At 44.1% G+C, this 27517-nt stretch overlaps 1 protein-coding gene and 1 non-coding gene across 2 annotated transcripts in view; one reads left to right on the top strand and one right to left on the bottom strand.

Annotated features, from left to right (window-relative positions):
- Nucleotides 1-6114: 6114 nt before the first annotated feature.
- On the bottom strand, nucleotides 6115-6190 carry TRNAD-GUC (transfer RNA aspartic acid (anticodon GUC)). The gene has a single exon. It is a non-coding gene; the product is annotated as a tRNA-Asp (tRNA).
- A 2260-nt stretch (nucleotides 6191-8450) lies between these two features.
- PHLPP1 (PH domain and leucine rich repeat protein phosphatase 1) overlaps nucleotides 8451-27517 on the top strand; it is a 201520-nt gene continuing 182453 nt past the window's right edge. The window contains exon 1 of the mRNA XM_066352344.1: nucleotides 8451-10085. Coding sequence (XP_066208441.1) covers nucleotides 8597-10085 — 1489 coding nt within the window. The 5' untranslated portion in view covers nucleotides 8451-8596. The remainder of the gene's footprint in view (nucleotides 10086-27517) is intronic.

Here is a 27517-nt window from a genome sequence, read left to right as displayed (position 1 = left end):
AGAGCACCAGAGGCAGCAGCCCTTTGCGAGCTCCAGGCCTGTGACTCCAAACTGTCTGTTTGAGCTCTGGTGATGGTTTGGAATGTATTTTTCTTGGTTTGGTTACATGAGAGAGAGAGAGAGAGAGAGAGAGAGAGAGAGAGAGATAGGGCAATGGAAGGAGTTTTTCCAAAAAGTTAACTTTGTTCATTTAAAGGGACTACCTTTGATCCTAAGGCTTGCATTTCCTACTTTTTTTGTGTGTGTTAAAATGAACTTTCTTTAATAGTATTTTTAATGGTATCAAAATGCTTTTGAGAGTAATGCTTACAACTGTTTTGTTCATTACCATAGGCTCAGTTCCTAGCACAGTGACTGACAGAACAGAGAATAAATATTTGCATGAATGAGTAAAAAGTTAACAACACTAGTTTGGTCACCAATTTGGGGGGGGGGGCTCTAAGGGGAGAATTTTACTAATCTCTCAAATATAGAAGTGTGCTAAATTTCAGATTGTCACTCCTGAGGAGCACTATAAAACACCTAGTGTACTGGACTGTCCCCCCAAAATCCACATCTGCCTGGAACCTCAGAATGTGCCTTCTTTGGAAGTGGGGTCTTTGCAGATGCATTCAAGTTAAGATGCTATCATACTGGATTAGAGGACGCTGTTTCAATGGCTGGTATCCTTATAAGAAGAGAGATATTTGGACACAGAGACACAGGGAGAAAGCCTTGTGAGGGTGGATACCAGGAGGCAGGGATTAGAGTGATGCTGCTCCAAGCCAAGGAATGCGGGCATCTGCCAGAATGTGGATAAGGTGAGAAAGGGCCTACCTCTACCTCCACCACCACCCCTATGAGCCCCTTCGAGGAAGCATGGTCCTGTCAACATCCTAATTTTTGGACTTCTGGGCTCCAGACCTGTGAAAGAATACATTTCTATTGTTTTAAGCTACCCAGTTCACAATGCTTTGTTACAGCAGCCCTAAGAAATGAATACAGTATTATCTAGAAGTATAGACCAGTGGATGTCATGTGAAATAGAAGCAAAAGGGCGAGATTTCTAGGAATTGATTGTGTCTCCTATAATCTCTCTATTTGGTGCAAAATAGAAAATACTCATGCTGCTTCATGACTATAAGTATAGCGAATCATTATTTAGAGGATACATTTCTATTTTTAGCCATGGAAGATTTAGGGGAAATGCTTTGGTAGGACGGAGGAAGGATTTTTGTTAGCTATGAATCTTGATGAAAAGAGATATTAGGTATTTGTTAGAACCCAAAATGGGTTTCTAAAAATCTGAGTATAAATCAATTTTTAAAAATTAATATATGTTAAATGTGATAATATTATAGGAGCCCAATATTTAAAGCAATTGTGTGATAAAGCCACATATGAGAAAAAGAATAAAGAATAGTATGGGAAGAAATATCCATACTTTAATACATAATTTATATATCTAGATTCTCCTATTCCCCATTTGCCTAAAACAAGAACTGTTTATACAAAAGAAGAACTGTTTATACAAAAGAAGAGAGGAAGTCAATGTTAATTTAAGATTAAAAGAAAATGACAATGCCTATATCTGAGCTTTCCTTTTTTTTTTTTTTTTTTTTTGTATTTTTCTGAAGCTGGAAACGGGGAGAGACAGTCAGACAGACTCCCGCATGCGCCCGACCGACCGGGATCCACCCGGCACGCCCACCAGGGGCGAAGCTCTGCCCACCAGGGGGCGATGCTCTGCCCCTCCGGGGGGTCGCTCTGCCGTGACCAGAGCCACTCTAGCGCCTGGGGCAGAGGCCAAGGAAAGGAGCCATCCCCAGCGCCCGGGCCATCTTTGCTCCAATGGAGCCTTGGCTGCGGGAGGGGGAGAGAGAGACAGAGAGGAAGGAGGGGGGGTGGAGAAGCAAATGGGCGCTTCTCCTATGTGCCCTGGCCGGGAATTGAACCCGGGTCCCCCGCACGCCAGGCCGACGCTCTACCGCTGAGCCAACCGGCCAGAGCTCTATCTGAGCTTTCTAAGGGCAGGTCTTTTTGTCCATTCTATTTACTGAGGGTAAATAGTACCTACACATAAAAGTTCAATACATACTTGTTGAATGAATGTCCTAGGTAATTCACATTGTAACCAGAAGTGCTGGGATTACATGGTCTTAATGTGTTGGTCTAATATTTCATTGTTCTGATGTGTTTACACATGTTTATTTCTACAAGGCAGGATGTGAGAAATAAAAACAACAACAACAAAGGATTATGGGATTAAAACGGGCACACTAAAATCTTAAAAGCTGTCAAACTGTACTATAAAATTGACTACCTGAGGTTGCAGTGTCATTCTAAGCTTTCCAAGAGTTCTTGGGAGGGGAAGTGAGGCTTTAGAGAGCTCAGGAGGGCTCATCCTGCCAGCGAGCAGAAAACATGAATTCAGTTTGACCACCTGGGGCTCATTTAGTGCACTAGAGCAGTAATTTGCTAAATGGATCCCTCCTCATAAAAAAGAATGAGTAAATAGTGAGCAATTTAGTCATGGTAAACCACTAGTAGCTCAAGGGATATAAAAATGTGAAACTATAATTAGATTCCTTGTTCATAGTGTACTAACTAAATGTATTACATTGTTTATTTCTGGACACAGCTGAGGCCTTAACAATTCAGACTGAAAGCATCCCAGCTATCAATTCATGCCTCCATTAAAATTCCAACTGCTTACATTAGAAAAAGAATTCCAAAGACGATTTCTTTTATCTTGGATCTAAGGATGCAAACATGATTAACCTAGATGCAAAACACAGCATGTCAGTAATAAATCATGCAGCATAAAATAATCTGTGGCAGTAAACTGAAAATCATGTTCTCTTTTTCTATGCTGAACTGTGAAAATATTTTAACAAGTCGGCATCAGGGTTTGCAACTTTTACATCTGTTATTTCTTTTCAGGATTATCTTTCAGCATTTTAAGATGTGATTCTTTGAACTGTTTGGCTAGTCAGAAATATGGTGTTAGATTGTCCATTTGAAACACTTTCAAAGAGGGAGGGTCATTCAAGAGTCACATGGCTTTAGGATACTAGCCTATTCCCTACTCTAGTTCTAAGGAGGAGAAGCTATTTCGTGGGTGTCTGGAAAACATTTGTCCTGTACTGAACCTTCCCCCCTTTTGAAATGTTTATTTATGTTGTTTTTTTTTATTTTAGAGTGAGAGACAACATTAATCTGTTCTGGTATGTTCTGGGAATCAAACCGGCAACCTCTGTGCTTTGGGACGATGCTCAGACCAACCAAGCTATCTGTGGGGCTAAATCCTTTTCTTACTTAGAAGATTGTATGATGTGTGTGGGCTCAGACGGTCTGAATGACATTTCACAATACTAGTAAGCTCTAAGCACAAGTCTCCTGGCCCTTCTCAAGGTCTGTTATTTCAACTATGAGATTCCAGTTGATCGGCTGTCAAAGGCCCTGCCTGTTCTTTATGAACTCTTATTTTCTTTCTCTCTCTCCTCTCACCTCAAGTTGAGTAACTTTATGGAAGGTTTGGAGGTGGAACAAGGAATGAATCACACTGTGGGGTTTGGCTTTTCTTTCCCCCCAACTCTGATCTTCATCATTCTGAGTACAAGGGAATATGGTGTCTTTCAGATTATGAACACTATGCATGCAATCATTTCTTAATGCAGAGATTATACTGTACATTCTTTCCCCCCACCCCACATTCCCAGCACAGTCCTTTTTGAGGCTAGAAGGCATTTCCTTTCTCTTCATGTGGAGATAGTTTAACATTACTTATCATTGCTCCCTCCTCCCAAATTAATCATCCCTCATACCAGGTCTGGTAGGTGAGCATCCCCACTCCCCTCCAATACTTTGGATACTAAATTCTCTGAGCAATGCTTTTTCTTTAAGTTCCCCACCGCCCTTCGGAGGAGGTGTTTTGGTTATAAATGCCTTCAAAGAGTAAGCAAAATTCCTAGCAGATAAAAAGGCAAGGTGACTGTGTCAAACTAAATGATAAGAACCAGAGCTAGACTGAGCACAGTATATAATTTCTTATTGTGGTTAGACAAATATACTTTACAAAGTGGCCCCCTGATATTTCCAGTACCCACCTGGCACCATCCATAGTTATTACAATATTATGGACTAGATTCCCTATGCTGGACTTTATGTCCTTGTGACTACTTTGTGACTGCAGATCTGTCCTTCTCAACCCCTTCACATCTCACCCATTCCCCAGCCCACCCTTCCCTCTGGTAAACACCGCTCTGCTCTCTCTGCTTATGAGTCTATTTCAATTTCATTTGTTCACTTAGTTTTTCCTTTAGATTTCACATATAAGTGAAATTATATGGCACTTGTCTTTCTCTGATTGATTTATTTCACTTAGCATAACACCCTTTAGGTCCATCCATGCTGTTGCAAATGGTAAGATTCCATTCTTTTTTATGGCTGAGTAATATTCTATTGTATATATGTATCACAACTTTTTTTTTCTTTTTAAAAATTTTAATTTAGAAAATTAACATGGTGACAATGATCAATAAGAGTACATAGGTTTCAGTAAACATTTCTATAACATTTGAACTACAACTTTTTTTTAATCCATTCATAGATTGATGGACACTTGGTTTGCTTCCATATCGTGGGTATAATAAGTAACTCTACAATGAACATAGCAGTGCATATATTACTATTATTATTTTTTTAATTTAGTGAGGGGAGGCAGAGACAGACTCCCATATGTGCCTTTACTGGGATCCACCTGGCAAACCCACTAGGGGCTGATGCTCTGCCCAGCTGGGGCATTGCTCTATCGCTCAGCAACTGAACTGTTCTTAGTGCCTGAGGTGAGGCCATGGAGCCATCCTCAGTGCCCAGGGACAACTCACTCCAATTGAGCCATGGCTGCAGGAGGGGAAGAGAGAGAGAGAGAGAGAGAGAGAGGAAGAGAGAGAGGGAGACAGAGAGAGAGAGAGAGAGAGAGAGAGAGAGAAACGAGATGCGGAAGGGTGGAGAAGCAGATAGGTGCTTCTCTTGTGTGTCCTGACTGGGAATCAAACCCAGGACATCCACACTCCAGGCTGATGCTCTACCAATGAGCCAACTGGCCAAGGATGCATATATTCTTTCGAATTAATGTTTTGGGTCTTTGGCTATATACTCAGAAGTGGAATCTCTGGGTTATAAAGTAGTTTCACTTTTAATTTTTTGAAGAATCTCTGTACTGTTTATAATTTCTTAGAGAGGATGTTAATGGGCATTGAGTCAATGGTGAGGTATGATTAAAAAAACAACTTGAGTTTGTTATATTAACTAAAGAAATATAACTTTAGAAAGCAGACAAATGGGAGTTAATATACATTTCTTTTTTCTTTCTTTTTTTTTTTAAAGTGAGAGGCAGGGAGGCAGAGAGACAAACTCCTGCATGCACCCCTACTGGGAATCCACCTGGCAAGCCTCCTAACAGGTGATGCTCTGCTCTGTTGTTTGGCAACTGAGCTACTTTAGCACCTGAGACAAGGCCATGGAGCCATCCTCAGTGCCTGGGGCCAACTTGCTCAAACCATTGGAGTCATCGCTATGAGAGAGGAAGAGAGAGAGAGAGAGAGAGAGAGAGAGAAAGGGGGAGGGGTGGAGAAGCAGATAGTTGCTTTTCCTGTGTGCCCTGACTGGGAATCAAACCCAGGACTTCCACATGCCAGGCCTATGTTCTACTGCTGAGCCAACCAACTAGGGCCTACATCTCTTGATAGAACAAAAATTAGAGGTTTGCAGGAAGCCAACTAAGGCACTAATGAATATAGTCATAGTACTGATATTTAACATCCTTTTTTTTTTTTTTTTTTTTTTTTTTTCTGAAGCTGGAAATGGGGAGAGACAGTCAGACAGACTCCCGCATGCGCCCGACTGGGATCCACCCAGCACGCCCACCAGGGGCGACGCTCTGCCCCTCCGGGGGGGTCGCTTTGCCGCGAACAGAGCCACTCTAGCGCCTGGGGCAGAGGCCAAGGAGCCATCCCCAGTGCCCGGGCCATCTTTGCTCCAATGGAGCCTTGGCTGCGGGAGGGGAAGAGAGAGACAGAGAGGAAGCAGGGGGGTGGGGGGGTAGAGAAGCAAATGGGCGCTTCTCCTATGTGCCCTGGCTGGGAATCGAACCCGGGTCCCCCGCACGACAGGCCGACGCTCTACCGCTGAGCCAACCGGCCAGGGCTAACATCCTCTTTTTAAAAAGTTTTTCCCAATGAATAAACTTATTGTTCCACCTAGTTGTTTCATTAAGTTGTGCACTCATTGAATGCTTCCTGTATGTGTCCTCTCCAGGGTTCCACCCATGACCTTGGCCACCAAAATGATGCTCTATCCACTGAGCAACCCAGTCATAATGGCTCTTTTTAAAAATCTTATTAAAGGAAGGCTAAATTCAAATACCCTTCTTTTTATTTTTAGAACTAATAGTTTGTATTAGTGGATGTCAAGGCAACGTAGATTAGTGCAGTTAAAATTTAACTTCAATATCATCACCTCTTTCTCTGCCTGTTTGCTTTCTCTCAGAGGCTGATTTTTCAGCAAGTACTCCATTTTAGTCATTCCAGAAAATTTCATCCAAAGGTAGGTCTCTATTGACTAGGTCGGTCTCCTTGTTTTACTTTTGTCTCTTCCTATGGAAACTTATTTTTTTCCCTTTTCCCTATATCCATCTCATTTGTTAAATATCTTCCTTTCTAATTTATAAGCTCTATTAGGAAAGGACAGTGTATGGTTTATTCAGTTGCTGTTACTTAGTGACTTGTAGGTATATAACATGTTTATAATTATTTGTTAAGTGAATTGACTGTCTTATCTCTCTGGGAAGAATTTGCATTTTCCCTAATTTTAAAAATGGAACTCTGTGCTGTTAATCAAAGTGAAATGCAACAAAATTAGTTTCATGAGACCAGGAAGTAATGAAAAGAAAACACAGAAAATCCTTTTCAGGAATTTCAAGAATCAAGAGAAATACTTTAGATAAATTTTTTGTTCTGGTAGCTAACTTCATTCCTCTTCAATGATCATGTAGATAAGCTAAATACGCCTTTCCTTGATATGACCAATTCCATCATTTCAGTTACAACTTTCAGTTTTGCTTTTCTCTCTCTCTCCTTTCTCCCTCCTCAAAGTTTAGTAATTTTATTGAAGTTTTAAGGTCCTGGATAGTACACTGCTGAAAAAGTCTCACATGCCAAAGTAAGATTTATTAAGGCAACCTGGGGGAATGGTAATTCAGTTTAAAAAGTTTACCAAATTCTTTTAAATGGGAAGCTGCCCTAGTCTAATCTACAGTGTTGTTCTAATTGACAAGAAAGGGCAACTATTCAGACCACAACTAAACACTGCAGTAGTAATTTTTTTCCAAATATTGAAAGGAAAAAACAAACAAGGAAGAGATGAAAGAATGAATACACAGGACCAGTCCATCGTATATCTCAATTATATCTCCATTCCAATGTTACTTCTTTCTGCTTTCCGTGACATTAAGTTACTCCAAACTTTTGAAGATCAGTGGGGAAAAAATGAGACCCTTTGCTAGGCCCTTTTCCTCTCGGTATTGGCATGGAAGAGGATCAGCTCCTGGTGGCAAGATTTCCACTAAGCACATTTAACAATTGTCAAAGTTAGACTATCCAGACACTATCCAGACCATCCTGGAAAAGCAGGGGGAAAGTGAGGTGGCTTAGTTTGTGTATTTGTATGTCATACCATGGATGAAGGCGAGGACCTAGCACTGGGGACCTTTGTACCGTTTAGAGTCCCTCAAAACCCTTGCTTTCAATTAGTAGGGAAAACGAAAGTCTTCTGGGAAATCAGAATGAAAGGGTTGGGTACAAGTTAATGAACGAGAACACTCCGGGGGCACAGAGTTCAACAGCAGAGGGCACAATTCCCACTGTTAATTGTCAGCAGCGGGCTGCTGGGAGGGGCATAATGTAGGGATCTCTGGGGCTTGAAGTTCGCCTCTTTCCCCCGCGACGCGCCCGCCCCAACGCTGGCACTACAACCCCCACAGTGCACCGCGCTCCTCTCTTCTCGGCCACGCCTTCTCTGAAACCAACGCAGGAAACTCCCGGGAAACTGCCCCCGCCCCGCCCTCGTACGCACGCGTCACGTTTGTTTACTCTGAAGCCCCGCCTCCTCTCCGTCCCCCAGCTCTCCCCACTCCTCCTAGGAATGCCGTCATGCCCTTGATGCATATTCATGAGGCTCACGTTGAGCGCCCACTGCGTCCGCCTCCTGTCTTCCCGCTCCCACCGCGCGATTAATATTCAATGAGCCCAGCTTCGCCGCTGGTTCGCCCGCGGGAGGTCGGGGAGCGGGCGGGGCCTGCGCGGGGGAGTCCGCGACCCGGGCGGGGAGGGCGTGTGTGTGTGGGGGGGCAGCGGCGGCGAGGCGGGCGCGCGGGATGGAACGCCGAGACACCGACGGAATGCTCCGAATTGCCACATAATCCCCTGGAACGGCCGCGCCGAACGCCATTGGCTTCTGCCCGCGCCCCGCGCCGCCGTCTCCCACCTCCGCCTCAGCGCCTCCCTCTCCGCCCGCCGCCTCCGGCGCTGGGGGGGAAGCGCGGAGCCCCACTGCAATGGAGCCCGCCGCCGCGGCCACGGCGCAGCGGCTCCCGGAGCCCAGCGGGGAGGACCGGTCGCCGGCCCCGGCGGCGGCCGGAGGCGGCCGGAGCTCGGAGCCCGCGCTCATCCCCGCGGCTCCGGCCGGTGCGGCGCGGGGCGAGGCCGCCGGCGAGGCGCAGCCGGGGCCGCTGCCCGGCAGAGCGGGAGGCGCGGGGCGCAGGCGGCGGCGCGGCGCGCCCCAGCCCACCGCCGGCGGGGCCGCCCCGGTGCCCGGAGCCGGCGGCGGCGCCAACTCGCTCCTGCTGCGGCGAGGCCGGCTGAAGAGGAATCTGTCCGTGGCCGCCGCCGCCTCGTCGTCCTCGTCCTCCTCGTCGTCGTCGTCCTCCTCGTCGTCGTCGTCGTCCTCGGCCGCCTCGCAGCCCCTCGGCGCCGCCGGCCTGTCCGCCTCCTGCTCGGCCTCGGCGTCGCTGTGCACCCGGAGCCTGGACAGGAAGACGCTGCTGCTCAAGCACCGGCAGCTGCTGCAGCTGCAGCCGTCGGACCGGGACTGGGTCCGGCACCAGCTCCGGCGGGGCTGCGTGCACGTCTTCGACCGCCACCTGGCCTCGACCTACCTGCGCCCGGTGCTCTGCACGCTGGACACCACGGCCGGCGAGGTGGCCGCGCGCCTGCTGCAGCCGGGCCCCCGGGGCGGCGGCGTGCTGAGGGTGCCGGGCCGGGCGGCCCCCGACCCCGGGCCCCGGGGCGCGCCCGCCGAGACGCCGGCCCCGGGCCCCACCCCCGGGCAGAGCGCGCGGGCTGCCGTCGGGGACCCGGCGCGCGCGCCGCCCGCGGACCTGCGGCTGCCGGGCGGCCCGGGCGGCTGGGAGCGCGGCTGCTCCCGCCTCGGCCCCGCGCTCCCGGACGGCAGCCCCGGCGGGCCCGGCGCCCCGCGGCCCCTGGACGGGACGGCCGCCGGCCAGGCCTCCGACGCCGAGAGCTTCAGCCCGAGCCCCAGCGCCGAGAGCGTGTCCGAGCGGCTGGACCCCGACAGCAGCGGCGGCGGCGGCGGCTCCTCGTCGTCGTCGGAGGAGCTGGAGGCCGAGCCGGCCCCGCCGTCAGCGGGAGCCCCGGCCCAGCCCTGCCTGCCGGGCCGCCCCGCGCAGACCCGGCCCCGAGCGGGGGCCCGGGCGCCTTCCCCGGCCGCCTCCCCGCCTCCGCTGCAGCCGGAAGCCCCGGGCGCTGTCGACGGTCCCGACGCGGCCGCCCGCGATCCGCCGGGACAGGGAACGGCGGCGGCCCCCGTGGCCCCGGGCGGGACCGGGGCGGCCGCGGAGAGGGCGCCCCCGCCGCCCACCCTGTACGTGCAGCTGCACGGGGAGACCACCCGGCGCCTGGAGGCGGACGAGAAGCCGCTGCAGATCCAGAACGACTACCTCTTCCAGCTGGGCTTCGGGGAGCTGTGGCGCGTGCGGGAGGAGGGCCTGGACTCGGAGGTCGGCTGCCTCATCCGCTTCTACGCAGGTAGGAACCGTCTGCGCGGACGGTCAGCGGCCGCCCCGCCAGGGCTCCGGGAGGCAGGGACCGTCCGGCGGCCGACCCCGGAGCACACGCGGGTCCCGGAGGCTTTACTTCTTCACGGTTCTCACGGGTGACCTGTGCGACACGCAGCCGAGCAGTTGTTCACCCCGAGGGTTTGGCGGGTCTCGAGGGCGCAGAGCTTGGGGAGCCCAGTGGAGGACGTGGCGGAACCCCCAGGAAATACGGGAAGCGGAGACTCCTTCAGGCCTCTTACAGGGGGGCATGTGGTTTTGGGGGGCAGTTGGGGATTTCAGGTAAACTATGTATCACGTGTACTGAGTATCGATAGTGGAAAATGGCCAACAGAAATGCTCTAGAACTCTCCCTGCGTTTGGCGGTCCGCAGTTTGCTGCTCTGGGCGCCTTAGACCGCCTCCTTCCTCCCCTCCCCCAGCTCCTGACCTGTCACCTGGCCCTTGTTCAGTTCTCGGTCGTGCTTATTTGCCCACTTAGTCCTCGTTAGAAACCTAACAGATGGGATCCTTGAGTGACACTTTTTCCCAGTGCTTTTTTGCTTTGTTTCAGATTCCTCTGCAAGTTTGATTTTTGCATGAGAAATGATTTTGCCTATTTACTTCTTCCATTTCTTAACAGCCTTTTAGCCAGAACTGACCATTGCAATGTGACTTGCAGTAAGACTTTAAGTAGTTACTATATCTAGAGGTGTTCTCTAAAATCCTCCTTGTTCTTTTGTTCAGTTCTAAGTTTAAAATTAAATTTTTTTTCCTGTTCTTTATTCTAGCTTTATTGACATGTGATTGGCATATCAGATTCTTGCCTAGGGTGACTTATGTTTTTCTTTTCGTTAAAGACTTGGCCAGTAGTAAATTAGGGAGCTGTAGATCCCGGTTCTTATATTTGAGCTTTGTAAGGTGTTTGCGTCTTTTTCTTCCTCCCTGGTTTGAAGAATTATGTTTTCAGTGATAAGGAATTTTATGAAGTTAGCATGTAACAAAATTAAATAAGGAGAGTTAAATCTTCCCCAACTTCAGAACTATTCTAGGTGGTGGGAAAATAATCAGATTTGTAACAGATTTGTAGCCTTTCATACTAGTTAATGTTTTGGGCTCAACCTGTGGCAGTACAATCAGTCTGAATGGAGAAATCTTTTCTCCCACATTGAAATACTCAAGACCAGTAGCATTCCTGTTGAGATGTTCCTCTGAGTTTAATCGAAGTTTTTCTGTGATTCAAGTGGATTTGTGATGGATTTTAGCCTTACTAAAAAAACCCAAAAAACCCATTATCACAATGCAATAGTATTTGCAGCTTCTGAAGATAATATCCCAGCTGGGTGACATGCTCTTAAAAGTTTGTGGCCTAGAAAAAGAGGTGATTTTATTTTTTTATGTAGGGGCAACAATATTTTTTCTCCTGCAGCTCATCTAATTTGTAAAATTACAAAAGTATTAAATAGTAATCACACTGGGCATGAGGATATTTTGTTAACAACACAAAAATGACAAATAGCCATATAACCAAACTAATTACATTGAGGAAGGAAATGTGAGTGTATCTGTATATATATACATATGCAAGGAATATATTAAATAAGCAGTATTGAACATAATTTGAACAGGAAGAGCTCTGCTTCTCCTGTTTTCCTCCTGGTTGGATATGTTGAGCATGACAGATATTCATGGGAAGGTTTTGGGTGTTATGGCCGTGAAATTTAAATCTTTGATATTTCCTTGATTGTTTCTTCAAATGTGTCTAAAATATTTTAAGTGAATGATACACAGTTTTTTCTTTTTTTAAACATGTCAATATAAAAGTGACAAATTATCTTCCTGGTTAATTTCTGTGGTCCTTTTGTTCATGAAAAGCAGTAATTATCACATCATTATGAACTTATTTATTGCTGCAAAAACACCATAAATACATATGTGTGTATGTGCTCATCAAAATAACTAATGGAAAGCCACAGACAGTATCACCTATTCTAGAATATGAAACCATCATTCTCTTTGAAGATGATGCCTGATTGTTATAAAGATGTTTAATTGATTATTTTTTAAATACAAAGATGCACTTATTTTAAGCCTATGGTTAATATACCAAATACTTTGTATCTTTGTGTTGATATTCACTTGCTATAGGACAAAGTAGCAAAAATGAGTCCACTAGAATTTTTGCAAGGAAGTTTAGTTATTGACAAAAGGGCCTTGTTGTAAGGTGGTCTCACTTATTATGTATGGCAGTGGTCCCCAACCTTTTTTGGGCCACGGACCGGTTTAATGTCAGAAAATATTTTCACGGACCGGCCTTTAGGGTGGGATGAATAAATGCACAAAATAAAATTATGCGACCGGCATAAAAATATAACTTTTAAATATAATTGTTGAACTTACGAGACAAGTGTCAAGAGTGAGTCTTAGACGGATGGAACAGAGGGAATCTGGTCATTTTTTAAAAATAAAACATCGTTCAGACTTAAATATAAATAAAATGGAAATAATGTAAGTTATTTATTCTTTCTCTGCGGACCGGTACCAAATGGCCCACGGACCAGTACCGGTCTGCGGCCTAGGGGTTGGGGACCACTAATGTATGGAAACATTGTTAGGACTCTCTTCCCACGTAGCCCAAGTTTGCACCAACCTAAGAGGAGATTCCTAGAAATAACTCCTCTGTTGCAGTGGAATGGAGGACACTCAACTGGAAAGTGTTACATTTTGGTAGGAATTCTTTTCCTTTGGAAGAAAGAGATTGTTTTAGATACCCCCCCCCCCCCCCTTAAGAGGGTGTTGTGTACCCATTGGCTTTTATAATTACATGTAATTTACTCTTGAATGTATTGCTGGGTATCTTTTGCTTATACTTGTGCTTGGAATTAAGTATAGATTAGGAGGTCATCTTTGAAGTATTTTGAATATCTTCCTATATTTCACTTCAGCTCGTTATCTCCTGTCTATCCAATTTATTTAGTCACCTGTGTTTTTTGAGAAGTTCTCGTTTACTAGAGAACTTTATTTCTCTTGAGGGTCTCCTTTCAGTTAAGTTTTAGTATTTATTACCTGACTCAAGTTATTACTTTTTTAGGGTTTTTATATTTATTGATTTTTTTTTTAATTGGGAAAGAGAGAGAGAAAGAAGGAAGCATTCATTTGTTGTTCCACTTAGTTTTACATTCATTGATTGCTTCCCAGATGTGCCCTGACCAGGGTCGAACCCTCAACCTTGTCATTTCTGGTCAACATTTTAACCAACTTAGCTAACTGGCCAAGGCTCAAGTTCTTTTTAAAAGGCTTTGACAGCCATTTGTGGTTGCTTTGAATATTTAAGTATTTATTTAGGTAAAGTAAAATAAAAATCTTTAAGGCAATAGGTGGTGTTGGACAAAGAGTTCTGATTACAAGGTTGTTAGTAAAAATTTAGTCTGAAAATTGTAATTGCACCTTCAAACAACCACCTTCTTTGTGGTTGATTTAAAATTTGGAAGAGTTTAAATGGTTTTATCTGAAGATACTTGTCTTAAGTATGGTGAGTACATTAACATTTAATTTCCTTTAAAAATCAGCTATCTTAAATTTTACCTTAGGCTGAGTAATTTTAGGTTAAAAGAATCAAGAAATTAGGTCACAAGGCATAAGCTGTGGACTTCAAAACATTAATACTTTTTTTTTTCTTTTTCAGAGACAGAGAGAGAGAGAGAGAGAGGTCAGAGAGAGGGATAGATAGGGACAGACAGACAGGAACGGAGAGAGATAAAAAGCATCAATTATCAGTTTTTCGTTGTGACACTTTAGTTGTTCATTGATTGCTTTCTCCTATGTGCCTTAACCGTGGGTCTTCAGCAGACCGACTGAACCCTTGCTCAAGCCAGCAACCTTGGGTCCAAGCTGGTGAGCTTTGCTCAAACCAGATGAACCTGCACTCAAGCTGGCGACCTTGGGGTCTCGAACCTGGGTCTTCCGCATCCCAGTCTGATGCTCTATCCACTGTGCCACCACCTGGTCAGGCAAAACATTAATACTTTTGTGTTTTGGACTCCCTGGGGTGTCTGAGACAGTAGTGAAGTGCAGTATTAAACTGTATTTTGTGTACTTTTGACTTGCTCCCACCTTTTAGATTGTAGTAATGTAGCTATTTCAGTTCAGATTTTAATAGTGGGAAGAGATGTTGACAGACTAGAGAACATGTCCACTGTGCCTAGTGAATGCTGGACAAGATATTTTAATGTGTGACTCCTTGGGATTGCTGAGAATGATCTCCTCACCCCTCTCATATTTCTTTTTCTCTTCTGGGAATGATCAAACTTTACATGAAGGGGTGGTTCAGCATTAAGCTGTAATATTGATGAGCTGGCTCTTATTACTATAATTACAGCAGTATTGAGTAACGTGGTATGAACACGTGACACCAGTGTGTGCCTAAACAGCCCTTTTCATTTTAAGAACAAAAGGTTTTACCTTTTTAAAAAAATATTTAAGTTTTATATTTGTTGTTTTTTTAAATGTAAAGTCCATGATGTCTTTTCCTTTATAACTGGTTTGATAACATTGGTTTGATAATATCTATTATTAATATGTTGGTTTTTATTTTCTTCAGAAATCTTAAAGGACTTTCACATAAATTATCTCATTTGTCCTTTCAGAAACATTATTAGGGAGGAGTCTATGTAAATCCTCTCTTCAGATGGAGAAACTGATACACAGAGAGGCCCCACCCTTGTTCTGTGGTTTTTCAGTCCTTGGCAGAGCTGAGAAGAGAGGGCTTGGACATTGTTTTGCAATTCATATCACTTTCCATGAATCGATGCTGAATTTCATTTACACTTGAGTTTCCACTTGGTTAAAAGCATTTAGAAAATATGCTATTTTTGTTGGTAATGAGGTGACATTATCCTCTAGTTCAAAGGGATGTTTATTCATTGTGAAATGTGGAAGGTTCTATTTTTATCATGCCGCCTTTAAAAGCATAAAGAACCAAGACTGGCAAGTAAGTAGACAGAAAGAGTACTAAAGTGTTCTAAATATCCTGGTTACAAATAGGCATACTGCATTTAAGGTGATGTGAAATAAAGTTTACCTGGTGATTCTCTGTCTTCTTATTCAAGCATGCCTCACTTGTTAGACTGTAAATCTTCATTGGGTATAAAGGATTAGGTAACACTTCACCTGAAAAGTGGATGCTTGAGGCTGGAGTTCCTTTAAAACAGTTGTAGTTATAAACTATTGGGGGGAAAAACCTATCATGAGAGGTTTGCTTACACCTAGTTTAAAATAGAATTACTTGTACTTTAGTGATCACAATTGCTTTATTGGTGTTACTCTGCTGTTGTTCAGTTTTTATAATTTATATGTTATATGGAGGTAGTCAGTTATTCTCCCTGAATTTTATTGTTATTCCTAAAATGGAGTATCTTTTATGTTCATTGAAATACTTGTAGGGAAAGAAGATGTGTGTATATGAGTTTGTAAAGTTTCTGCATTGAAAGTTGTATCCTTTTGTTGCTGTAAGATTGCTAATTCAACCTCCTTAAATAACTAACTGGCTGTCCAAAGCTTATTATCTTTAAAGTATAAGGTGTTTTTGTTTTTCTCTCATTCTCTTAGAACGCTGAATTTGGTTTCTTGGTAACATAGCGTTCGTTGACATTGTATATGATCCAAGCCTAGCATAATAACTTGACATTTTAGTTTAAACATTTGTTGAATTGAATTTCTGGAATTTTGCTAAGCAGCTGGTGGTACGTGCCCTGATTCTTCAGCCTTCCACGCTGTTTGGGTCCCCAGGGATGTGTTAAACACACACATGCACAGAGGTATTTCTCCCATGACAGGGGATTGTAGATGTGCCACATACTATTAATATAATCTATTTGACTTGAGTGAAACTCTATGTGGATTTTGAGAGAGCAGTTCTCAAAGTTTTCTTAGAGTTAACAGGTGTTCCTCCCCACCCCCTTTTCAAAGGCATCTCTTACTTCAACTTTGAGATGAATTTAATGAGGCATCTGTCAAATGAGGCATCTTAGATTTAATGATTTTGTTATGTGCCGGGGTTGAACACAGTTCAGTCTATCTGGACGAGAGAAGGGTTTAATTGTAATGTGAAAGTCGAGAGATCCTGAAGCCACTCAATAGAAATGCTTTTCCTTTACAGATGCCTGACATTTGAAAAAGAGAAAGATGTTATCAAAATGTCCAAAACAGCCTAGGAAAAGTGAAGCCTTTACAAAAAAAAAAAAAAAAGAAAAAAAGAAAAAGTCCCACCTTTTATAAAGAACATTAGGATGTTTGATTAATGATGAAATAGCCACTCTTTTAAGTGATATAATAACTGTACTTTAGAATTAAGCCTAGTGACAGTTACTGGATCACAGAGTGTTATTACACTCTGGTTTAGAGATGGGAAGGTTTTGTTATATATTATCTACATAGTATTATATATATGCCTGGTATATCTGTTAGTATGATAAATAAAACAAAGCATGGTCATCCCATAATGCCACATTCATGCTAAAATAATTGTCCCCCTGTTGTATTTTACATTTGAGATTGTTTTAATACATCGTAAAATGCATTTAATGATGAAATATGTTGAGGTACAGGTGCAGGGGCCTTTGAGTTTGAAGCCTAGATGTTCTATTGGAAATAGAGTGATATATTCTATTTGTAGGTTGTACATATTTTATGAGTTTGTAAATGTCAATACTTCACCAAAAAACAAACAAAAAATACAGAATTTTTGTCATATGCTTTTCCAAGTGAAGTTTATAAAAGTTAGTCTCGCCCTGGCCGGTTGGCTCAGCGGTAGAGCGTCGGCCTAGCGTGCGGAGGACCCGGGTTCGATTCCCGGCCAGGGCACACAGGAGAAGCACCCATTTGCTTCTCCACCCCTCCACCGCGCTTTCCTCTCTGTCTCTCTCTTCCCCTCCCGCAGCCAAGGCTCCATTGGAGCAAAGATGGCCCGGGCACTGGGCCTGGCTCTGTGGCCTCTGCCTCAGGCGCTAGAGTGGCTCTGGTCGCAACATGGCGACGCCCAGGATGGGCAGAACATCGCCCCCTGGTGGGCAGAGCATCGCCCCTGGTGGGCGTGCCGGGTGGATCCCGGTTGGGCGCATGCGGGAGTCTGTCTGACTGTCTCTCCCTGTTTCCAGCTTCAGAAAAATGAAAAAAAAAAAAAAGTAAGTTAGTCTCATTTCCAGTTGTGTGAAGTCATTCGGTTGAAGATTGAGTATTTGTAATATGGTATTTATTGGAAAATTGCATACGAGAGGACTCCCACATTCAAACCTGTGTTGTTAAAGGGTCAACTGTAATTTGGTTTTGGACCATTTCAATAATGAATGAAAAATCTATTATTTTTTATTTTTTCTGCATTCTTTTCAATGGGAAGAGTTTTGCATTTATTGCTGCCTCTTTCTATTGACTCACACAACTGGAGAACAGTTGAGAAGGAATCTTGTCCTACACCTGCCTCCGTTAATGTGTTAGAATGTTTGGGCTTCTTTTCAAATATGCATGTTTTTAAATATAGTAAAAGAAAATATGATCTGCTACTTGTTTTCATTGCCTATATAATAATCATCTGGATTTTACAGTCAGTGTATTTCTGACACGTGGTCCGAAGAACAAAAATTTATGCACGGAACCAGTTTGTTTTTTTTTAACTTTTGTTGTCAACCATGTTTACTGGTTGTGGAAGTCTTCACTATGCAATCTGCTACTGCTTTGAATATCCTCTCTCTAAAAACAGAGAGGGTGGGGAAGAAAGAAGTACCTTGCTCCTGTTAGCAAAACACAGTGTGTGAATATTTTTTAGGGGAGACAGATATTTCCTTTAAGTTTCATTTTAATTGAATCATTTACCATAATAAGCAAATGTTTTAGCTTCCCTTATCTGCTGAGTTAATTCTCAAAGGTGACAGCTCATTGTTTAAGTATAGCTGGTATACAATATTATATTAGTTTCAAGTATAACGTGTAGTGATTCAACAATTCTGTACTTTGCAGTATGTGTGTGATCACCACACTAAGTCTAGTAATCATCTGTCACAATGCAGACTTATCACAGCATCATCAGCTATATTCCCTTCGCCGTTTTCACCCACCCTCACCCCACTCCCCTCTGGCAACCATCAGTTTGATCTCTGTTTCTTTGAATCTGTTTTTGTTTTTATTTTTTTTTAATTCCACATATAGGTTAAACCACATAGTATTTGTATTTCTCTGTCTGACTTATTTCACTGAACATAATGCCCTCTGGGTTAGCAACTTTCAACCGATGTACCATAAGAATTTTCAAAACATGCAATACCTGACTGTTAGGGTCACTGATCTCTTTTCCCTTAGATTGTCAAATAGAAAAATAACATAGCCAATAACACAGCAAGAGCTGTCCAGTGTGAATGAATTAAAATTGTACCTATTTTTTTTGTCAGATTGGCAAAACATGTATTTTTGGTATGCTGCAGAATTATAGCAACAAGTTTATTTGTGCCATGAGATGAAAAAGATTGACAATCGCTGCTCTAGGTTTATTCAGGTTGTTGCAGGTGTTAAGATTTCATTGTGTTTAAATGCTGAGTAATATTCCATTGTATGTGTGTGTGTGTGTGTGTGCGCGCGCGCGCATGTCTGTAACACATCTTCTTTAATCGTCTATGATGGAATCCTAGGCTGCTTCCATATCTTGCCTAGTATATAATGCTGCAATGAACATAGGGTTGCATATATCTTTTTGTGTTAGTGTTTTTGTTTTCATGAGCTAAATACTCAAAGTGGTTTTTAGCCATGGCTGGGTTGTATGGTAGATCAATTTTTTTGTTTTTTGAGAAACGTCCATACTGTTTTCCACAGTGGCTGCACCAGTCTGCACGCCCACCAACAGTGCAGGAGGGTTCCTTTTCTCCACATCCTCGCCAACATGTTACTTGCTGACTTTTTGAGAAGAGCCACTCTGATTGGTGTAGGAGTGCTGTCTCACTGTGGTTTTGATTTGCATTGCCCTTATGATTAATGATGTTGAGCATCTTTTCATATGCGATGACTCTGTTCATTTTTAATATGAGGAAGGGAACTTTTTCAAGTGCATAAGTACAAAGGGTAAAAATACATTGCATCTGGCATATAGAATCTGTATTCCAGATGCTGATGCCGAGGAGAAATTTCTCTTGATGGTCTCTTAGAAAGGGGGTGTAGCTGGGGGCAGCTGACATTCCATTTTACGTTGTAGGGATCTCTCCTTGTGGGGAGAGTAAACACTACCATTGGAGCAGACTTGTTCTCTTCCGTACACAGACCTCATTTATTGAGATGCCCGAGATGCCCACTTTATTGTATCCTCTCTGGTATATCTACACACAAGTCCTTAAACTGCTTAAGGCTCATTTCTTAGAGAGAGAGAGAGGGATAAGGGGTGATAAAAGATATGTCTCAAAGAACTTGGTGAGGCTCAGATTAGGTAGTATGTGTGAAAGTGCTTTGTAAACTGTCAGATGTTGAGCAAATGTACTGTGGTTTTATTATTTTTAGCAATAGTAAATTGCCACAAACGTTCATTAGAGTTAATTAGGGTTCACTAGGGAAGCTGGGATAGGCTGTTGCTCACTGACAGTGGCTGACTCCCTACTTTCACTCATTGGTTCATTCCTTCCTTTATATCCAGTAATTACTGTATCTACTATGCCTGAGGAGATTTTGGTTTACAGGTGGTTCATTTGTATTTTCTAGGATCCTTGAAATGCTTAGAGATTGGAGGGCATGTTTGTGGAAACAGCCAGCATTTGCATTACAGTGGGGAGGAGAAAGGTGTTCTGACAGCGGCCCTGAGTTTCAGGTTTGGTAGCAGCAGTAACAACACCCCCCTCCCTCTCCCGCTCCCCAGCCCAGGCCTTCGACACGTGGGGGGTGAGTTCCCTGGGCCCTTGCGCCAAGCCTTGAAGAACCGGGAGGAGCAACCAGAAAGAGGAGGCTGTTGCCATAAGTCTGGCAACTGAGTTGTTTGAGGGCCCCCCATCAATGACTAGTTCAAAGTCTAGTCAGACTGAGGGTGGGATTGGTGAGCGCAGGATACTGTTTTAAGACGCACCTCGGCCCTACCAGGCGGTGGCGCAGTGCATAGAGCATCAGACTGGGATGCGGAGGACCCAGGCTCCAGACCCCGAGGTCGCCAGCTTGAGCACGGACTCATCTGGTTTGAGCAAAGCACACCAGCTTGGACCCAAGGTCGCTGGCTTGAACAAGGGGTTACTCGGTCTGCTGAAGGCCCGCGGTCAAGGCACGTATGAGAAAGCAATCAATGAACAACTAAGGTGTCGCAACAAAAAACCGATGATTGATGCTTCTCATCTCTTTGTTCCTATCTGTCTGTCCCTTTCTATCCCTCTCTCTGACTTTCTCTCTGTCTCTGTAAAAAAAACACAAAAAAACTCACCTGGCCCCTTGCCACCTCAAGGAGGCCTTTGGGCTCCATTTGGTGTCGTAGTTCGTGAGGCCCTGAGTTCTGGGTGAGCCGGTATTTTGTATTTTTGACAAGAAAGGGCAAATGTGCCCATGCTCCAGGTTGCCCGGGACCCTGGCGAGGGGGCCCACAGCCTACTTGAAAGAGTTTCTTCTGTCACTTTTTCAGGCCTGCGAGGGCTTTGCTCTCCTTGGATTGCTGGCATTTATGGGAAAAGCTGTGTTTACCTTCTGGACACAGGTACTTCCTTTTGGCTTAGGGTCCTACTGCAACCACGTTAATGTCAAGGTTGGAAGTGGGCGAACTGGTAATAATGTGGGGGTCGTCCTATAAACTTTGCCCGTCTACTGTCTGGGCTCTTTGTTGGTGAAGGAAAAAAATTGAAGCTTCTTGTGTAGACCAGGAGGAAACACAACTCCTGAGTGTTCCTATAAGCAGAACTAACTTATCTATGGCTATAAACCCTGCACCATACCTATGGCAAGGCGAGTCTTTACTTAGTGGCCCGTTTTAATTTTTTTTTTTATTATTATTTGTCTATTTTAAGTGGGAGGCAGATGTCTGAATTACTGTCTCATAGAGCAGCGTGAATGGTAACGCTGGTAAGAAGATTTTCATTTTGCTTTCTATGTTAGTTGTTAAGTAATGAGGAACAGCATGGTAAAAAAGAAAGTGATTCAGATCCTGTCTGACTAAACTAAGTCCTGCTTCTGATTCCAATGAAAATACTTCTAATTAAACTGATCGACATCCGGGTTAATTACCTGTGGCTGTGAATTTTCCGCTGTTGATAGCACCTGTTACCCTGTATGGTGAATTTCTAGGAGATCTCAGTTAACTCTCTAGAACAGTGGTCCCCAATCCCCGGGCCGCGGACTGGTACCGGTCCGTAGAGAAAGAATAAATAACTTACATTATTTCCGTTTTATTTATATTTAAGTCTGAACCATGTTTTATTTTTAAAAAATGATCAGATTCCCTCTGTTACATCCGTCTAAGACTCACTCTTGACGCTTGTCTTGGTCACGTGATACATTTATCCATCCCACCCTCAAGGTTGTCCGTGAAAATATTTTCTGACATTAAACCGGTCCGTGGCTCAAAAAAGGTTGGGGACCACTGCTCTAGAGCATTGATGATTCTGGAGAGGCTGATTTGCATGGGAGTGTTAGCAGAAATGGTAGCATCAATTATAATGATAAGGACAATCATTATTGGCCCTTGTGCAAATCCATTACTCTATAACCAAGGCCTAAGAGGCACTTGTTTTTTTTTTTAACCTAAATCTGATAATGTCTTATTGATAAATAAATACATGCTAACAAAAGTTTTGTAAACATAAATCCTAGGGCTGCTTAGAATTGTTATTATTCTAAAGTACCACACTAAAGTCCACTTCTGAGAGTAGGGATCATCTTGTGATCTATTGGGGATGATTGTTTTACATCCTGAGTTGGCTTTCAGCTGCTAATAGAGTGTATTGCTTCCTTCTGTACTGGTGTGTAAGATTCCCCCCAACCCAATGACAGAACTCAATGGTTAATGGACCATTTAGTTCTAAAGAACTGATAGAGTAACCCACGTGGCATTGACCTCCAGATAATTCAGATGAATAAAGGAGAGTGCTGGTGTTCATTTGCCTTTAAGGTACCGTCATAAGCACAACTATACTTACCCCTTGCACGGTATCTTTGAAAAACACTTGTAATCTTGGCGTAGACTAAACCAGAGTTGTCTGTAGGAACCTACCTGCTAAATGTCATAACTGAAGTGGTTCTTGCTAGGTTGTACCTTCTCTGGGCTTCCTGGGTGGAACAATGGGTGGGAATGTTGTGGATGTCCCAGGGAGGGCATCGAGTCTGAGCTCAGGAAGGGACCAGGGGGCATCTAGTCCAGTTTCTTACCTGGCACAGATACCCATGCTTATATATTGTGATGGATGGTCGGCCGTCTGTCCTCTGCTTGCTGGCTGCTTGCAGGGCACTGCACTGCGGGACAGCGTGGAATGGATCTGCGGGCCGGCATCCCCAGCATCTCTTGGCAGTGTGTGAGAAGTGCAGCATGGAAGGCCCCACTTGGACTTAGTTAAATCGTTGGCATTTCCGCAAGATCCCCAGGGGACGCATCGACACGCACCTACACCGTGCAGTGTGGGAAGGGCTAGTATTGGACAGTCAGGAGTCAGGTGGTTGGAATGAGGGGAGGGAAACTTAAAATAGAAGCTTGTGTGGTTCAGTGAGACGCTGAGGGCCTGAGCTACACAGCGGAGGGTGGGAAGGGGACAGATGAGACGTTATCCTAGGACTCAGTAGCTAACGGGCTGTTTGGCGGTAGAAATTCAAAGGTGGCTGTCTGCTGTTTGAGCTATGGGAGAATCATAGGTTCAGGAAACGAGGTTGTACAGGGACTGGTTAATTCAGTAAAGCTTGAGGACCAGGCCCTGTCCTTAGGAGTTGATGATATGAGAATGAATGAAAGCAGGAATGAATGAAAAGCCTGTCTCCCGCTCCTGACATTTACAATTACTTGGCAGTTGAGGATGATTTCACTGACAAGGAGTTTGAAATGGTAATGCATCCAAGGCTGAAGATAGCCGTCCATTTAACGGTTCAGTGGACCTGGTTCACCACCTGGCTGCAGGGCTCAGTGGCCCTTCCTGCTTTCTGCTGCTTACCCTACATGCGGTTACGCTCAGGGAGGTGCTGTAAACATTATTTATTTACTTGGTTTTCTTATAAGAGCCTTTTTTTTTCCACGCTGGGAGTAAATACTAGCACTCGCTGTGGCCATGGGCAGAGAAGTAAAGAGGTTTAAAAAGAATGTTTATATTAAATGTGCAAAGCTCTCAGGATAAAATGCCTTTTGAATGTCAAGGCTTTCCTATCTGGTTGTGTGTGTGTGTGTTGAAATTTACATAAACAATTGTAATAAAACTTGAAGTGCCTTAAGGAAGGCATTTAACCAAGTACCAGGGGAACCCAGAAGCCCAACAAACAACACTCCTGGCAAGTGGCGTGCTTTGGAAAGGCTTCCTGGGAGGCTTCCCTTTGTGAATGGGGTCTAGTGCTGCGTGTACTGGGCATGTCAGGAACTCAGGCACAAATGAAAGGGCACAGCCTGTGTCAGGAATGGCAAGGAGCTCTAGTGGTGAAGTTTCAGGTTTTGAGACTAGAAGTGGTAGGAGACAAGACTAAGTACAAGGTTGGGCCCAGCTGATGGAAGACCTCGCATGGTAAGGACTTGATTGGATAAGCAGTCATGGGGGAATTGTAAGGGGAGGCATGATGAGATTTGTATTATAGGCATTAACCAGTAGCCAGCTGGAGGATGGATTGGAGAGGGAGCCACTAGAGCCGCGATGGCGAATCTTTTTATAAAAACGCCCACTTTTGCAGTGCTGGTCAACCTGGTCCCTCTCGCCCACTAGTGGGCGTTCCAGCTTTCATGGTGAGTGGTAGCAGAGCAACCAAACGGTGCCACGATTGGCCCACCATGAAAGCTGGAATGCCCACTAGTGGACGAGAGGGACCAGGTTGACCAGCACTGCAAAAGTGGGCGTTTTTATAAAAAGATTGCCATCGCAGCACTAGAGGTTTGGAGATTACCCTAGGGCAGGGGTCTCAAACTCAACTCAGCATGTGGGCCGCAGAGCAAGATCACAGCCGTTCAGCGGGCCCGCACTAGGTCTACAAAAGGCAACTGTTACGCAACACTTTTCTCACTGCAGTTGAAAACAAAAAAAATTCAGTACAACAAGCACAATCGTACATGCAGTTTACTCAGTGTCACAAAACGACCAGAAACTGTAGTTCGCATCACAACTGCTGTTAACTAAGCTAATATCTAGCTAGGATGCTAGAGAAATGAAAAATACAAGTAGGCCCTTAGGCTTACTTAATTTTATCCAAAATATTTTGAACTTCGTGGATTAGTCTGCGGGCTGCACAAAATTGTTCGGCGGGCCGCATGCGGCCCGTGGGCCGCAAGTTTGAGACCCCTGCCCTAGGGGGTCCTTTAGTAAGTATTTAAAGCACCCTGTTAGGGGCTGGGGTTCCAAAGAAAGAGTGGCCTGGCCTCAAGGAGTTCAACCTCGTAGCAGAAATAGAAGCAATACAGAGTTCTCTGCTTTTGAGATTTGTACCGTGTGGTTGTTGTACCAAATAGGGAATCAATCAACTCTGCTCCAGTTGGGGGAGATGGGAGATGGTTCTGAATATTACAGAGCATAGCCCAGGAGCAGGAGTGGATGGAATAGGGCATTGCTGCCAGGGGGGACCAAGGGGCTCCCTAGGGGCTAGAGGAGGAAGATCTAGGCCAGGTCAGAGCAGATGAAGAGCTGAGGCCAGAGGTTTAGAACAGAGAATTCCTGGGTCTTGCTGAATGATGCCATGTTGGGGGAGAAGGAGTAGTGCAGAACTTATTATTCGTGCCTGAGCTAATTGGAGTATGTCTTCCATGTTGGGAAGCGTGTTGCTGCTATTCCAGGTCAGATGTAGTGAAGATGGGACTGTCAGGGTGTTGTATGTCACAATGACTTGGAGGTTTCTGGTTTGCTTGATTGTTAATCCCATTGACCAGTAGCCAGAATACAGGGGTAGGGATTGGACCCAGGGTGACGGGAGAGATGGTGAAGATATTTGGGAGGTGTTAAATTCAAGGTGCCTGAAGGACATCCAGGTATGTCTGAAGAGCTCAGGGGTCATTCTGTGTTTACATAGAAGTTGACGTCTGTTGAATGAAATTGATACATAGAGTGGGTAGAGTGAAGAGAGGGCTCTGTAGAATGCCTGTGTTTAAAAAATGGTAGTAGGCCCTGACCGAATAGCTCAGTTGGTTAGAGCATCATCCTGAAGCACAGAGTTTGATGGTTCAATCCCTGGTTAGGGCACATACAGGAACAGATTGATGTCTCTCTCTCTCTCCCTTTCTTGCTAAAATCAATAAATAAACATTTTAAAAGTGGTAATAGATTATGATGAGTAAAAGAAGTCAGATACTCTATGACTACATTCACATGGAGGTCAATTAGTAGACAAAACTAATATCTGGTGATCCTAATAATTATTATTTCAGGGGTATATTGATGAGAGGGGGCTTGAGCCATCCGCTATTGATAATGTCCTTTGTCATTTTCTGAGTTTCAGTTTCCTGGATATATACATATATGAAAACTTACTGGATGTGCCCTTGTGGTTTGTATGTTTTACTAGATGTAAGTTATACCTCAGTAGAAAGAAGGGAAGTGGTCCTGAAGAACCTTGAACATTGTTTGTATCCTGAAGGGAAAGAGAAGCTAAGGATGACAATGAATGGAGAGGGAAAAATAAACACAGGAAAGTCCCGGAAGAAAGAGGAGGTGGAATCATGAACACCCACAAGGGAGTGTTCTGTTAATGGGAAGCAGGGCACCTATTTCTTTGAGGCTATTAGGAAGGATGGATAGAGTCGTTTAACCAACAGTACATGAGATGAGTCTCAGTTTTCTTAGTGAATTAGAAGGTAAGGAGAAGCCAAGTTTCAATATTTATTGTAATATGCATTTTCTTGAGTGAGCCAGCTAACGAATCATAGTTTATATCCTGTTTGGGGAATTTATTTATTTTTTAATTTTAATTTTTTAATTTATTCATTTTAGAGAGGAGAGGGAGAGACAGAGAGAGAGAGGAGAGACAGAGAGAGAGAAGGGGGGAGGAGCTGGAAGCATCAACTCCCATATGTGCCTTGACCAGACAAGCCCAGGGTTTCAAACCGGCGACCTCAGCATTTCCAGGTCGACGCTTTATCCACTGCGCCACCACAGGTCAGGCCATGTTTGGGGAATTTATGACTGTGACTTCAGCCTTTGATGAATTTTCTGTAGGGTGGGCCTTTCTTGGACTATTCTAAAGCACTTGCTGTGCTGGAAGGGGAGAGGAGTAAACTAGAGGTAGAGACTGCCTAACTCTGTTTCCTGGGTTTGGCGGTGCTTGCATTGGCCAGGCGTGTTTTCACAGTTTTTAATACCCTTCTCTGATCTCTAAATGCCTGGTGTTCTGGAGTGGTGGGGATAGTAGGTACAGAGACAGGGCAGTCAAGAGAAAAAACCTTTGGAGAAATTGCAACTAGTAAACGACAAAGCTACGATGGTACCTTCCATTATATCCCATTTCCCGTCTGTTCATAGAATCGTCTACGGAGTAATCAAAATTTAGATAGTTTTGATTTTTTTTCTTCTCCTGACCTATTGATTATACTTGGCAGAGGTAAGAGCTGGTTTCCATTACTAGATTGTCAAAATGACTTTTTATAAAGTGAGTCTGAAGACATAATAAATTGTGAGTTTAGATAGATATAAAGCAGATTGTATAGAAGGAGACAGTTTATTGTTAAATAGTAAATATTCTTAAGAAACCATGTTATACCTATCATTCTTCCTATTGTTAATTGTAGTAAACATTGAATTTCTGTTTTGTGCTCAATCCTGGGCTAGTTGCTAAGATTTCAAATTGTGGTTATGGAAACAAATGAAAACCTAGCAGTTAGATTGTTCTTAAGAATATAGTTACCCAAATATTTACTAAGGTAGCTAGATTGTCTTGTTATTTTATATTCCAGTTGCAAAGTTGTTTTCTGTAAGTTTTTAATAAAGTTGTTTTGGGGACCAAGGTAGATGCTCTTGAGAAAGAACCATAATTGTTAACTGTTCATATCAAACATGGTGAATTGCTAAACAGCAGTATTATTTGTCAGTGGGCCATTGCTTTTGATTTGGAGAGCCTGGTAGGATGGCAGTAGAGTTGTTACGTTTTCTCTTGTGGGTTTTTTTTTTTTTTTTAGAGAGAGAGAGACAGATAGGAAGGAAGAGAGATGAGAAGCATCAGTTCTTCATTGTGGCTCCTTAGTTGTTCATTGACTGCTTTCTTATATGTGCCTTGACTAAGGGGCTACAGCAGAGCGAGTGACCCCTTGCTCAAGCCAGCGACCTTA

The sequence above is a fragment of the Saccopteryx leptura genome, chromosome 11 (assembly GCF_036850995.1).
Source record: "Saccopteryx leptura isolate mSacLep1 chromosome 11, mSacLep1_pri_phased_curated, whole genome shotgun sequence".
Taxonomy (NCBI): Eukaryota; Metazoa; Chordata; class Mammalia; order Chiroptera; family Emballonuridae; genus Saccopteryx; species Saccopteryx leptura.
This window is presented reverse-complemented; position numbering and strand designations above follow the sequence as displayed.